Below are 14890 nucleotides of genomic sequence, written 5' to 3'. Positions count from 1 at the left end.
GGTTCGACCCCTAGGAACCTCCATATGCCACAGGTATGGCCCTAAAAAGCAAAAAAATAAATAAAAAATAAAATAATAACCAAAATACTAAATCAAAGTATAGAGAGAACTGTTTTCAAGAGAAGGAAAAGCTTCCTTGAACATTCTGTAACCTGCTCATTTCCTTTCTTCCAAAATCATCCTCCTCACAAATTCTTCTCATCCTCACCCTTAGAAAGCCCAGTTTTCCCCTCAAAAGGGTAACTCTCTATTAAAGAAAACATTTTTGAAAAAAAACAAGATGTTTCAAGTCACTTTCAAATTTTTAAATAATCAATTGTTAATAATCAAGTGTTCATAGATAAACTTTATGAACATAGAATTTAAAAAATTTTTTTAACTGAATGATTCTTTAAATTCTATAATGGTTTAGAATTTTCAAGTTTCACACACATGATTTCATATAATCCCATAGCAACCCTTTTTGTTTCATCCCTTACCCCTATATTGCCCCTCCCCACCATCCCTCTTTCCACTGGTAACCACGTGTTTGTTCTCTTTTTTAAATTCCACATATAAGTGCTACCAGGTACTTCTGACTTACCTCACTTAACATAATGCCCTCCAAGTCCATTTATGTTGCTGCTAATGGCAAAATTTCATTCTTTTTTTATGGCTGAGTGGTATTTCATTCTACACACACACACACACCCCACAGAGGCCCCAAATCAATAAAGTCAGAAATGAAAAAGGAGAAGCTAGAACCAACACCACAGAAATACAAAGGATCATGAGAGACTTACGAGCAACTATACTCCAATGACATGGACAACCTAGAAGAAATGGAAGAATGCTCAGAAAGATACAATCTCCCAAGACTAAACCAGGAAGAAATGGAAAATATGAACTGACCAATTACCAGTAATGAAATTGAATTAGTAATTTAAAAACTCCTAACAAACAACAGTCCAGGACCAGATAGCTACACAGGTGAATTCTATCATGTATTTAGAGAATAGTTAACACCCATCCTTCCCAAACCATTCAAAAAAATCACAGAGAAAGGAGTACTTCCAAATTCATCTGTGAGGCCAGAATCACCCTGTTACCAAAACCAGACAGACATCACATACACACAAAAAAAATTATAGGCCTGGAGTTCCTGTCATGGCTCAGTGGTTAACAAATCTGACTAGGTTACCATGAGGTTGCAGGTTCGATCACTGGCCTCCCTCAGTGGGTTAAGGATCTGGCATTGCTGTGAGCTGTGGTGTAGGTGGCAGACATGGCTCGGATCCCACGTTGCTGTGGCTCTGGCGTAGACTGGTGGCTCCAGCTCCAATTAGACCGCTAGCCTGGGAACCTCCATATGCCACGGGTGCAGCCCTAGAAAAGACAAAAAGACAAGGAAAAAAAAAATTATAGGCTAATATCATTGATGAACACAGATGCAAAAGTCCTCAACAAAATATTTGCAAACCAAATTCAACAATACATTAAAAGAATCATATACCATGATCAAGTGGGATTTATTCCAGGGATGTGAGGATTCTTCAGTATTAACAAATCAATGTGATACACTATAGTAACAAACTGAAGAATAAAAACCATATGATCATCTCAATACTTGCAGAAAAAACTTTTGATAAAGTTCGCAGAAAAAGCTTTTGATAAAGTTCAAGATCCATTTATTCTTAAAAACAAAAAACAAACAAACAAAAAACTCCAGAAAGTTGGCACAGAGAGAACCTACCTCAACACAATAAAGGCCAGATAGACAAACCCATGGCTAATATCCTTCTCAACAGTGAAATGCTGAAAGCATTTCCTCTAAGATCAAGAACTAGACAAAAATGTCTACTCTCAACACTTTTATTCAACATAGTTTTGGAAGTGCTAGCCATAGCAGAGAAGAAAAAGAAATAAAAGGAATCCAAATTGGAGAAGAAAAAGACACATGCATCTGCATGTTCACTGCAGCACTATTCACAATAGCCAAGACATGGAAACAACCTAAATGTCCATCGAGAGGTAATACATTAAGAAGATGTGGTGTATATACACAATGGAATACTACTCAGCCATAAAAAAGAATAAAATAATGCCATTTGCAGCAACATGGAAGGAACTGGATACTCATACTAAGTAAGCCAGAAAGAGAAAGACACACACCATATGATATCACTTATATCTGGAATCTAATACATGACACAAATGAACCTTTCCACAGAAAAGAAAATCATGGACATGGAGAACAGACTTGTGGTTGCCAAGGGGGAGAGTAATGGAGTGGGACGGACTGGGAATTTGGGGTTAATAGATGCAAACTATTGCTTTGGAATGGATAAGCAATGAGATCCTGCTGTATAGCACTGGGAACTATATTTAGTCACTTGTAATGGAGCATGATAATGTGAAAAAAAAAAAAGAATGTGTACATGTCTGTGTGACTGGGTCACCTTGCTGTACAGTAGAAAATTGACAGAACACTGTAAACCAGCTATAATGGAAAAAATTTAAATCATTATAAAAAAATTGGAAAAGTAAAACTGTCACTATTTGTAGATGACAAGACACTATACACCAAAAATCCTAAAGATGCTACCAGTAAACTACTAGAGCTCATTAATGAATGCAGTAGAGTTGCAGGATACAAAATTAATATAAGAAGTCTCAGAGTTCCCGTTGTGGCTCAGTGATTAACAAATCCGACTAGGAACCATGAGGTTTCAGGTTTGATCCCTGCCCTTGCTCAGTGGGTTAACGATCCGGCATTGCCGTGAGCTGTGGTGTAGGTTGCAGACGTGGCTCGGATCACATGTTGCTGTGGCTCTGGTGTAGGCTGGTGGCTACAGCTCTGATTAGACCCCTAGCCTGGGAACCTCCATATGCCGCGGGAAGCGGCCCTAAAAAAGGCAAAAAGACCAAAAAATAAAATTAAATTAAATTTAAAAAAAAAAAGAAGTCTGTTGCATTTCTATACACTAACAATGAAAGATCAGAAAGAGAAATTAAGGAAACAATCCTGCTTATCATCATATTCAGAAAACTATAAGACAGTGATGAAGAAACTGAAGAAGACACAGGTATAAAGATATACCAGGTTCCTAGATTGGAACAGCTAATATTATTGAAGATTGGAACTACCCAAGAAGGTCTACAGACTCAATGCAATCCCTACCAGAATACCAATGGCATTTTCACAGAACTAGAATGAATAAATTCAAAATTTGCATGGAAACACAAACAGAATTTAAATAAACATCTAGCAAGCAATCCAAAAAAACAAAAAACAAAACAAAACAAAACAAACAATTCTTGAGCTGAAGATTTAACCAGGTACGTCTTGTGGGGAGGAAAAGGAAGACTAGGAGTTGTAGTCGTGGCTCAGAGGAAATGAATCCAAATAGGAATCATGCAGTTGTGGGTTCAACCCCTGGCCTCACTCAGTGGGTTAAGGATCTGGCATTGCTGTGAGCTGTGGTATAGGTCACAGAGGTGGCTCAGATCTGGCATTGTTGTGGCTGTGGCATTAGGCCATCAGCTATAGCTCTGATTGGACCCCTAGTCTGGGAACCTGCATATGCCTCAGGTGTGGCCCTAAAAAAGCAAAAAAAAAAAAAAGGAAGACTAAGCTCAAATAAAAAGTTAAAATACTCTTAAGCCCTCCAAAAATTCAATTTACCACACTTATTAAAAATAGATCTTACAGGAGTTCCTGTTATGGCCCAATGGGTTAAGATCAGATTAGTATCCTTTAGGATACAGGTTTGATCCCTGTCCTCGCCCAAAGAGCTAAGGACCCGGTGTTGCTGCAAGCCATGGCAGAAGTCACAGATCCAGCTCAGATCTGGCATTGCTATGGCTATGGTGTAGGCCAGCAGCTGCAGCTCCAATTTAACCCCTAGCCTGGGAACTTCCTATGCCACAACAAAGATTTAACATCAAAAAAATTACTTGACAGAGTGCCCACCATAGTGCAGTGGGTTAATAATCTGACTACAGCAGTTCAGGTAGCTGCAGAGGTGCAGGTTCAATTCCAGCCTGGCCCATTGGGTTAAAAGGATCCCGCACCGCTGGAGCTTTGGTGTGGGTGATGGCTGTGACTTGGATTCAATCCCTGGTCCAGGAATATCCATGTCCAGCAGGTGTGGCATAAAATGGAAAAAAAAAAAAGTATTTGATAAACTATAATATTAAAAATCTTAAAGGTAATTGGATTTGAGACCCCAAAACAACTGAACTGAAATCCTGTCATGTGTAGCAGAGGCGGTGGAAAATACCTTCTAGTGGTAAATTACAGTTACCATCTGTTTCATCAAGTCAGACAAGCTTGGCTTTATTAACAGCAGCAGAACAGATTGGAGGGGAGGGGGAACTAACATTACAAAGTTAGTTTCTGTTCTTTTTATCAAGAGGATCTTAATTAGATGTGGTATCTTCTCAAAAAACATGAAGAAATAAGCTTTTTAAATCATGACACATTTTATTAACCCCCAAAGGCCATTCTTATCTTTCCATAAAAAATGTGAAACATTTAGCTCTTAGGCGAATTGAATATTAAAAGCTTAAGGGAATGTGACTAATACAATGAAAAAAAATAATAATAATCAACTGCCAAGGCATGTGCAATAAAAATTCAGAGAAGATACTGAAGTGTACAAACAAATCACCTTTGAGGAGCTTAAAATCTAGTTGTCCCATTTAAGGGGACATACTTTTTAGTCTTATTACTTATTTTTGTCCGAAGTACAAAGGTATCTTCCAGATTTATTAAGGATGAGAATTCAAATTAATCAGAACATGTTCAGACAATGAATAATGATCATCTTACATGGCTCATTAATATTTTTTAAAGTACCAAGTAACCCTGTCAAGATTATATATACTAAAATGGTCTCAAGGTTTAGCCAGTTGTAACACACACAGTGGCAAACACCACATGCTGTAAGCAAAAGTAGGTAATCAGAAATATTAAGAATATATGAGGGAAATCAACTATAAGCTCTGTCATTTCAATAGGGATAGAGGAGGATAGTTACACAGGTAGTTGTAGAAGTCCCAGTAGGGGACCAAAGATAGAAAAGGAAACCTAGAGAACTTTGAGAGAAGACTGTAAGTTAATAATTGCTTAAGAAAGCCATCAGAACACCATGGAATGAAGCAGGCTTGCTTAAATATAAAAATATAAATAAAAGCAGGAGATATGCCTCAGGTCATTAAGTAAAAGATAAAATGAGGCTTGTATTCACATTCACCAAGATAATGATCCTTAGGATCAAGGACCGGAATTTAAGGGAAAGATGAGGAGACCCTCACTATATGGAAACCTGAGATGACTCAACATATTTAAAATGTTACCATCCTTCCGCTGATTTGAATAAGGACCATGACAGTCCTAGTTTGACATCATAGGGTCAAATTTTCTCTTACTGGATATGAAGGAGAAAATGATGGAAGCCTGAAGTAAGTCTACCAGAAGAGTAAGGACAGTGGCCTGCCTGCTTGTATCCCTCACAAGCGTCCTATCTTAATAAATCTATTTCTTGCCTATCACTTTGTCTCTCAATGAATTCCTTCGGCACTAAGACACAAAGAACCTGAACCTCGGTAAGTCCAGACACCAGGTGAGTGATTCTACTTAAGTGAAAAAACAGCAAAACAACAACAAAAATATAAATTCAAGTCACAATCTGGCTTTTGGTTGGGCTAAAGTCCCGGCACGTGGGTTTACCAAATCCCAATCTGGATTCTGGCTAGGTTCCAGTTAGAAGTTGTTTCAGTTTCAATTTAGCTACAAAGAAATAAATTCTGTCAACAACCTAAAAGAGCTTGGAAGAGGATTCCACCCTTGTCAAGTCTCCAAGTAAAAATTCAGCCCAGCTGACACCTTACTGCAGCCTTTAGAGTCCCTGATCACAGCATGCAGCTATGTTCAGACACCCAACCCACAGAAGGTGAGATAACAAATGTGTTGTTTTAAGCAGCTAAATTTGTAATAATTTGTTATGCACTAATAGAAAACTAATACAGACTCCAAGTGATAGTGTTAGGAGTAAAATTAAGGCAGGCAGAGGGAATAGAAAGTACAGTGGGAGGTGAAAAGCAATTTTTAAAAGGGGTGCTTAGGGAGAGCCTCATTAAGACAGTGACATTTACGTTATTAAGGGGGAAAGCCACACAGGCCTGTGGGGGAAGGATTTTCTTAGGTGTGGAGAACAAGTACAATAGAAAATGAGGAGAAAAAGGGAGCCGGTAGTAACTACAATCAACTATTTCAAGGTGCTATCTGGAGGGCAAAGAAATGTAAAAGAAGCTGAGAGAGGTCAAGAGTTGTTTTTTGTTATTGTTGTTGCTTATTTGTTTTAGAATGGATGAGATGATAGCACATTGTGTATGCTATGCTGTATTAGCTCAGGCTGCCATAACAAAATACCATAGACTGGGTGGCTTAAACAAAGCAATCTATTTCCTCACAATTCTGGATGCTGGAAGCCTAAGATCAGGGTGTTGGCATGGTCAGGTTCTGGTGAGACCTCTCTTCCTGGCTTTTAGACAGCCACCTGCTTGCTATGTCTTCACATGGTAGAGAGAGGACAAGATTTCTGGTATCTCTTCTTATAAGGATACTATTCCTCCCAGGAGGGCCAACCTCATGACCTTACCTTAACTTAATTACCTACAAAAGGCCCCATCTCCAAACACCGTCACTTCAGTGGGTGTAGAGTTCCAGTGTGTGAATGGGGCAGGAGACACAGGTATTCAGTCCTCCACACATGCTAATGCGATGCCCCAAAGGAGAAGGAAAAACCAATGGAGAAGAGAAGAGACTACTGCAAAAGTGAGATAACCTGAGTAAGCAGGGGCAACTGAGATCAAGTTCCCAAGCGGGAACGGGCCTTGTATAAAAGCAGACAATTCATTCACAGCAACAGAAGTGAAGGTAGAACATACAAGCACAGATGTAGGGCCATGGGTAGATATACATAGATAGTGGGAACTTATCAAAGTGCTCTTCTGATTACATCTATTTTCTCAGGCAAGAATCTACAGTACACAAACGCTAACGTGGGAGCAAGGATTGTCAAGGGAATCTACAGATATCCTGTGGCACAGAGCTTCAGTTTTTTGTTTGTTTGTTATGGCCAAATCCACAGTATATAGAAGTTCCTGGGCCAAGGTCTGAATTCAAGCCACTTCTGCAACACACCTCAGCTGCTGCAACTCTGGATGCTTTGGCCCAGTATGCCGAATCCTTTAACCCACTTCGCCAGGCCAGGAATCACACCCCTGCCTCTGCCTCTGCCTCTGCCAGTGACCTGCTGCAGTCAGATTCTTAACCCACTGCATCACAGCAGGAATTCCAAACTTCAGTTTTAAATATAGTAGCTAGAGAGAGACAATGCATCATGTCCATGCAAGGTGACAAATCAGATCAGAGGTGCCTGCATAATGCAAAACAAACAAAAAACCCTAAGGACTAGCCCTAAATGAAAGGGTGAAATCAAGGAAAAAACCTCCTCTGAAAAAGGATATGGTAAGGAAAAGTCCACCTGCACCTGGACCCTAAGTGAAGGAAATAGTCTCTGCTGGGTGTCTGTAACCACAAGGCAGGCCTCAGGAGACCCATGTGCACACTGTGTGGCAGTTTCCAAGCTGAGAATTTAGTTTGAGTTGGGTGTGCCCCCAAGTGTCTGGCAGAAGCTATATAAACCTTTCCTAGATGAATGCATAATCGACCTAGGCCCCAAAGCATCCCGACAAACACATTTGCAATAAATATTTTCTCAATGAAATACAAAGCCAGCTGATTATGGTGCTTTGAAATCCAAAATACCTGGTTTAAAACTGGAGCTCTACCTTCAGACTGGCCCTGTATTCTCAGGGAAGTTCTCAAGCCACAATTTCCTCTTCTGTAAAACAGGCAGAGTATTGCTCGACCCACAGGCTTTTTGAAAGCACACATTCTGGTACATAAACTGTCAACAACTTGTAGTTATTGTCATAACAGTATCATCAGTTATTATTCTAATAACAAATTACCTGTAAGTTGTACTTAATTATACAAAATAAACTTGCTGTCACCAATAAAATACTTCTGCACCACCTACGTCTACGCCAAAATAATCGAACCTGATTCTAATCTATTCTCTGGACAACCCATGGATAAAAGAATGTCACACTAAAAACTAGAAAAACTTCTATTTAGAATAATAAAAATAATACATTTTAAATGCATTTTAATTTAAAAAAAAAAACTTATAGGACAAAGCTAGGCTTAGAGGGAAAGCTATAATGTTAAGTGTATATACCAAAAACAAAAAAGGCTGGAGTTCCCATTGTGGCTCAGAGGTAATGAACCCAACTAGTATTCATGAGGACATGGGTTCAATCTGTGGCCCCACTTCGTGGGTTAAGGATCCAGCACTGCCGTGAGCTACAGTGTAAACCACAAGCATGGTCTGGATGCGGCGTTGCTGTGGCTGTGGTGTAGGCTCGCAGCTATAGCTCCAATTTGACCCCTTTTCTTAGGTTAGATTTAAATGTGGAAGACAAAATATAATATCCAGGAGTTCCCTAGTGGCTCAGCGGGTTAAGGACTTGGCATCAGCACTGGTGTCAGGGTGCATGTGGCCCAGGAACTTCTACATGCCACGGGCATGGAAATAAATGAATAATTAAGCAAACAAACAATCCAGATTTTAGACAAGAGGTTCTAAGGTCTTCTAATTCAAAGCTCCTATGGATAGAATTCAAGATACAAGAATATTTCTGATACATCAACTGCATCTTGCATGCCTTAGCATTTCAGCAAGCCAGTTCCACCTGACAGCATCAACATATCTTTAAGGAACATAATGCTGTGAGGAGTGCTGGCTCCCAGAGTTGCCAAGAGGTTTAAGCTTGTTAATCACCTGCATGATAATCTACTCTTTTTTTTTTTTTAATTTTTCATCTTTTTGACATTTCTTGGGCCGCTCCCGCAGCATATGGGAGGTTCCCAGGCTAGGGGTCTAATCAGAGCTGTAGCCAGCCTATGCCAGAGCCACAGCAACACGGGATCCTAGCCGCGTCTGCGACCTACATCACAGCTCAAGGCAACGCCGGATCTTTAACCCACTGAGCAAGGGCAGGGATCAAACCTGCAACCTCATGATTCCTAGTCGGATTCGTTAACCACTGTGCCACGGCGGGAACTTCAATCTACCCTTTTTAAAGCACCTTCACTTCCCTGCCTCAAATCCAGTGTATTTCTTTGTGATCACTGCCTCATTTGGGGAGGTTTGCTTCTTGAGAAATCATAAAAACGTGGACCCAGAACTACCACCAACTGGAGTTGGGGAAAGTAATTACTTCTCTATTTTCATGCTAACTGAAGGAAATGCTAAATTTCAGTTATGAATATAAGCAACGTATCAACTGATATTAACTGATATTAACAGTGCTAACTTTGTCTCCATAGAAACAAATATTTTTTACACTCCTCACTACTTTAAAACTGTCAGTTATTAGTTTACTAAACTGCACACAATTACAATCTTTCTGCCTATAATGTTGTACAGTCTTCCTGTCTATAATACCACCAATTGTTGAGCAACTACCTCTGTGCCAAATGATTATTCAACCACAAAACAGTTGATTATTCTACAACTAAAGGTTAACTCAAAGGGCCTTAGGTGAATTCTGATGTTCTTAGAAAACCAACCCCTGCCTCATCAATACGGAAGTTTTAATTCCATATACAACTAAACACAACTAAACTTTAACTTGTGATTTTTAAATGTAATTTCTTCCTATTGAGTGCTTTAAAAAATAAAAAGTACATAATTGACATTATCACAAATTTATTTTTTAATATCTTGAGGCTGCATTTCACTAACTGTATGGTATCATTTTTATAAGTTCAAAACTACCTAAAAATAAACACTGTATTATTTGGGAATTTATACACATGAAACTATTTAAAAAAAAAGTGAAATAAAGAATAAAATTCAGGATTCCGGTTGCATGGGTCAGAGGGGCATGAGGAGAAGGAAGAGGAAAATAAAGAACCTATTAGTTTTATATCCTTTGTCTCACATGGGTAGTGGGTACATGTGCATTTGTTTATTATATCTTATAGATAAATTTTATATATTCTTTTATACTTATGAAATATTTCATAATTTAAAAAGGGACATTCACCCAAGCAGAAAAAAATCTATTGAAAATTAAAAATGTAATAGCAGGAAAAAAATATTTCAGAGTTAATGCTGAAAAGTCCCCCAGAATTTAAACAACAAAAAAAGAAAGACATGAAAAATAAGAGATGGAGGGAAGTTCCTTGGTGGCCTAACAGTTATGGAATTGACATTGTCACTACTGCTGTGTGGGTACAATCCCTGGCCTGGGAACTTCCTTCCACATACTGTGGATGCAGCCAAAAAAATAAAATAAAATGGGGGGGAGGGGAGAAGTAAATTAAAGGATTAGTAGAGAATGATTCACATCAGAATAAGGGGATATGTGGAAGAGAAAAAAGAGAACATGAAGGGAAGGCAATAACACAAAAGAAATAATACAAAATAATATCCCTGAACTGAAGGACCTGACTTTTCAGACTGACCAGGCCATTGCACTGCCTGCACCAAAAAAAAAAAGTCTTTATCCCTTAGAGACATATACAAAAACACTCATAGGAGTTCCCGTTGTGGCGCAGTGGTTAACGAATCCGACTAGGAACCATGAGATTGCGGGTTCGATCCCTGCCCTTGCTCAGTGGGTTAAAGACCCGGCGTTGCCATGAGCTGTGGTGTAGGTCGCAGACGAGGCTCGGATCCCGTGTTGCTGTGGCTCTGGCGTAGGCCAGCGACTACAGCTCCGATTCGACCCCTAGCCTGGGAACCTCCATATGCTGCGGGAGCGGCCCAAGAAATAGCAAAAAAGACAAAAAAAAAAAACAAAAAACAAAAAAACAAAAACACTCATAGATGACTGACCCACACCATGACATCTTGAGATCTCAGAACAGGAGGATAAGGGCAGATCCTTAAGACCTCCATAATCTGGAGCTGGGGGAGTATGGTCAGAATGGCACTATACTCAAATAGCAACACTGGAAGCTGGAACCATGACTTTTAAAAAATTCTGAAGGAAAATTATGTTCAACCCAACCCTATGTCCAATCAAATTAAACGTAACAGCAATGAAAAGAATTGTTCAGACTTGCAAGGCCTCAAAAATTTTTTTCCATTCATCTTTTCTCAGCAACTGGCTAGAGGATACCGCCATCAAAACAAGAAGATAAATGATGCTGAGAAACAGGAAAATTAACAAAGGAGACAGGCAAAGAGAATCTCCGGAGGCTGGTAAAAGAAAAGCCTGAAATGAGAGCTCTGCTATTTTAGCCTCAGAGAACAACTAAGCCAGACTGGAGCAAAGAGAACACACATTCCCAGGATACCTCCTACATGAGATTATACTAAGACAATTCAAAGCCTGTGAGGTGTGTGGGATGAACTAGGTAAAACTAAGCAAACAGTGAAACAAAGTAATGAATAATGCCAAAGTAATTCTCCCATGAACAGTATTTTACATACTCTTAATAATGCGAACAATAAATGCTGATTTACCCAAACGTAGCTGAAGGCCCATGAGAAAGCTAGGAGGAAGGGAAGTGAATATAGTATGTGCTAAGTGGAGATGGGGTGGGGGACATCAGTTAGACAACTGAAGTCTCAGCCTCCATAGTAGCAAGGCCAGAATCATACATAAAACTGTAGGGGGAAAAAAAACAGAAAATGAGAGCCTAAGCAAGTTATTTAAGAATATGGAAAGAAATACTAAAATATGCACTTTTATGAATCACTGCCTCCAGGACACAAGAGGAATTAAGAGTGTGAAGAAGGGAGTGCTTCTTTTCATTGTAAATCTAGTACTGCTATTTTACTTTTAAAATCATGTACATATGCTATCTTTTAAAAAGAATTTTAAAAGCAGTGAATTTTTTTAAAAGGTCAAATAAGAGTAAAGATAATAGCCATTATTTCCCAAGTGCCAACTAACCTATAGGAAACATACCAGATCTTTCACAAAAACAATCACTATCCTTAGACTAGCTTTTTAATGTAGGGTTATCCCAATTTTATAGATGAAAAAGCTGAAAATGAGAATAAACAAGAAACATTTTTAATTGTTTTATTTCTTCTGGTTAAGTTTTGTTTGGTCCTTTACCTTTCCAGCAGTAGCAAAGTATTCACCATCGGGGGACCATTCCATCAAATGTATAGATACTGAGGTTCTAAAAAAAAAAGGTTAAATAGTTAGCACTTTAAAAATCTGCAACACAATGCCATAAGTGGTCAAAATAAAATTTTCATAACATCATTAAAACAAGAGTGTTTTCACCTCTCTAAAAATGAAACTAAATATTTCTTTCATCTCCCTAAAAAATACAAATTAACCCATTAAAAGTAATCCAAAGTACACTCTGGGGATCCAAAGAAGAATGCAATTAATATGCATAAAAAGTATCACAAACTACATGCCCAACCAACATCATAATGTAACATCTTAAAAACTGAGCTCATCATCTTTGCTGGCTAGGTGGTCCCCTTCACCTAATCTATATTGTTAATGGTACAGCCATCCTTCCACTTGAAAGGTGGCTGGTAACTTTCACATCTTTCCCCTTCCTACTGCATCCACATCACATACATTAATGAATAATTCCTACATCAACCTTATCAACCCAAGTCCTGAGGCTATCACTATGAAAATACTTATGTCCTTTTTTAAACAATCAATTGGAACACAGATTAAAGGATGATATTATAATGGGTTTTGGTTAGAAAAAGTCTACTTTCTAGGCTTCTAAATGCAATGGTACCATAAAAAAATAAAGATCATTATGAAAAGGAACATATCTTAAGTATTTTTTTAATTAATGAACATAACAATAGAGTTAGACACTAACTTGCACTGCCAGATGCACTTCCAATCATTTAAAACAGGAGGAATTTTATTATCAATTTCTTCCTCCTCTTCCAGAATGTCACCTCCTGGAGGAGCCCACAACTGAATAGAATCAGTTGCTGTCAACAATCTGTTATCTGAAATTAAAGAACGTTCTGATGAATAAGCAAGGATTATCTAGAAAAATAAATGTACATGTGGGTTTCTACATATGTCTATAAACTATTCTGTGAAAAACAGGCAATACCGTCTATGAAAAACATTTGGGAGTTCCCGTCGTGGCTGAGTGGTTAACAAATCCGACTAGGAACCATGAGGTTTGGGGTTCGATCCCTGGCTTGCTTTTAAAATTCTTTTTAAAAGATAGCATATGTACATGATTTAAAGTGGGTTAAAGATCCGGCGTTGCCGTGAGCTTTGGTGTAGGTTGCAGATGCGGCTCGGAACCCGCATTGCTGTGGCTCTGGCATAGGCTGTTGGCTACAGCTCTGATTAGACCCCTAGCCTGGGAACCTCCACATACCGCAGGAGCAGCCCAAGAAATGGCAAAAAAGGCATAAAGGCAAAAAGGCAAAAAAAAAAAAATTAAAAAAAAAAGAAAAACGTTTGGCTTATATCCACCTAAAAGTTCTAAGAATCCAGCAGACAAGAAAACTTGAAGGAAACTTAAGAACAAAAAAGTAAAAGCTCTACTGCCAAAAAGCTACTGTGTATCAGGTAAATCTTAAAAAAAAAAAAAGTAACAGCAAAAGTAGAATAACAAAACAAATCAAAAAACTCTGATATATACAACTTAGAATATCCTCAGAACATAAGGCATAACTAAAGATTAATAAAAAATTTTTTCTACATGGAGTATTAAAATTACCCTCATTGATTGTGAATGTAAAAAGGGACAACAGCTATTACTACTAGAGGTATTTAATCTTTCAATATTAAAGACAATAATTTCCTGAAATAAAAGTAACAAAACGAAATAGGTGTTTTTTGGTCTTGCTTTATTTCCAATTTTGTTTCTTAATAAATAAAATTTCTCTTAAAAAGTACAGCACATTAACTAAGGAAACAAATCATCATCATTTCTTGGAACAAAACATTCAAAAGCAGGAGGGAAAAAAGCACACAATTGTAAACTAAGCACTGTACAAAGCAGTGTATATGCAAAAGGAAAAAAGTACACTCATTCACTGGCAAAAAGAAAATAGTATTGATTGTTTTCTTATTATGGGAGACTATATCACATTGTAATCACGCACTGAAATATTTACTTTCTATAACTTCTAAAAATAACTGCTAAATACCTTGAGGGTCCCATGCTAAGTTGTATGTCACGGAACTCAAAAAAAACTGCCCAGTTTTAAGCCACTGACACTTGAGTTGCTGAAACATACAGAAAGAAAACAGAAAAAGACATGTTTTTAAAATAAAATCTACAAACACTACCAGATTTTTATTTTCTTCGACTTAAGATTTTATGATCTGAAACAAAGATGTAAGTATCTCACTCTTATTTTCAAAATACTGTTTTTAAAATCCTTTCTAATGGAGCCACTACGATATTAAGCTGTTTGCCATGCCCAAACAAAGCATGTCTCTCAGGCTTCCTTCCATGTCTATAAACACATTCTTAACCTTAGGGTAACTTTTCCTCTCTTCTCTGCCTGCAAACTCCTACAGTTATATCAAGATCTAGCTTAACCATTACCTCTTCAGTGAAGCCTTTCCTGACATTCTAGCAACACTCAGAACAATTTTACATGAATTCTACCATTATAACACTGGTCACACTGAACTATTTGTTCTATGTCTAACTCTCCTATTACACTGCAACTCTTCAAGGGCAGGGATTATGCCATAATAAGCTTTGTGTATTCAGTGCTGTAATGAGTAGTACACAGGTGCTCAATAAATGTTTATAAAAAAATAAATGCACATTAGAAAGAAGTGCAAATTATCA

The 14890-nt window shown here is 38.1% G+C and overlaps 1 protein-coding gene across 2 annotated transcripts in view; it reads right to left on the bottom strand.

Annotated features, from left to right (window-relative positions):
* DMXL2 (Dmx like 2) overlaps window positions 1-14890 on the bottom strand; it is a 161625-nt gene that overhangs the window by 102515 nt on the left and 44220 nt on the right. For both annotated transcript variants that reach the window (XM_047766346.1, XM_047766347.1), the window contains exons 4-6: window positions 14235-14313; window positions 12935-13070; window positions 12193-12259 (exon numbers count right to left, since the gene is read on the bottom strand). In XM_047766346.1, coding sequence (XP_047622302.1) covers window positions 12193-12259; window positions 12935-13070; window positions 14235-14313 — 282 coding nt within the window. The remainder of the gene's footprint in view (window positions 1-12192; window positions 12260-12934; window positions 13071-14234; window positions 14314-14890) is intronic.

Source organism: Phacochoerus africanus, chromosome 2 (genome assembly GCF_016906955.1).
Source record: "Phacochoerus africanus isolate WHEZ1 chromosome 2, ROS_Pafr_v1, whole genome shotgun sequence".
In the NCBI taxonomy this organism is placed as follows: Eukaryota; Metazoa; Chordata; class Mammalia; order Artiodactyla; family Suidae; genus Phacochoerus; species Phacochoerus africanus.
The sequence above is the reverse complement of the archived record's forward strand: the minus strand, read 5'-3'. Positions and strand labels throughout refer to the sequence as shown.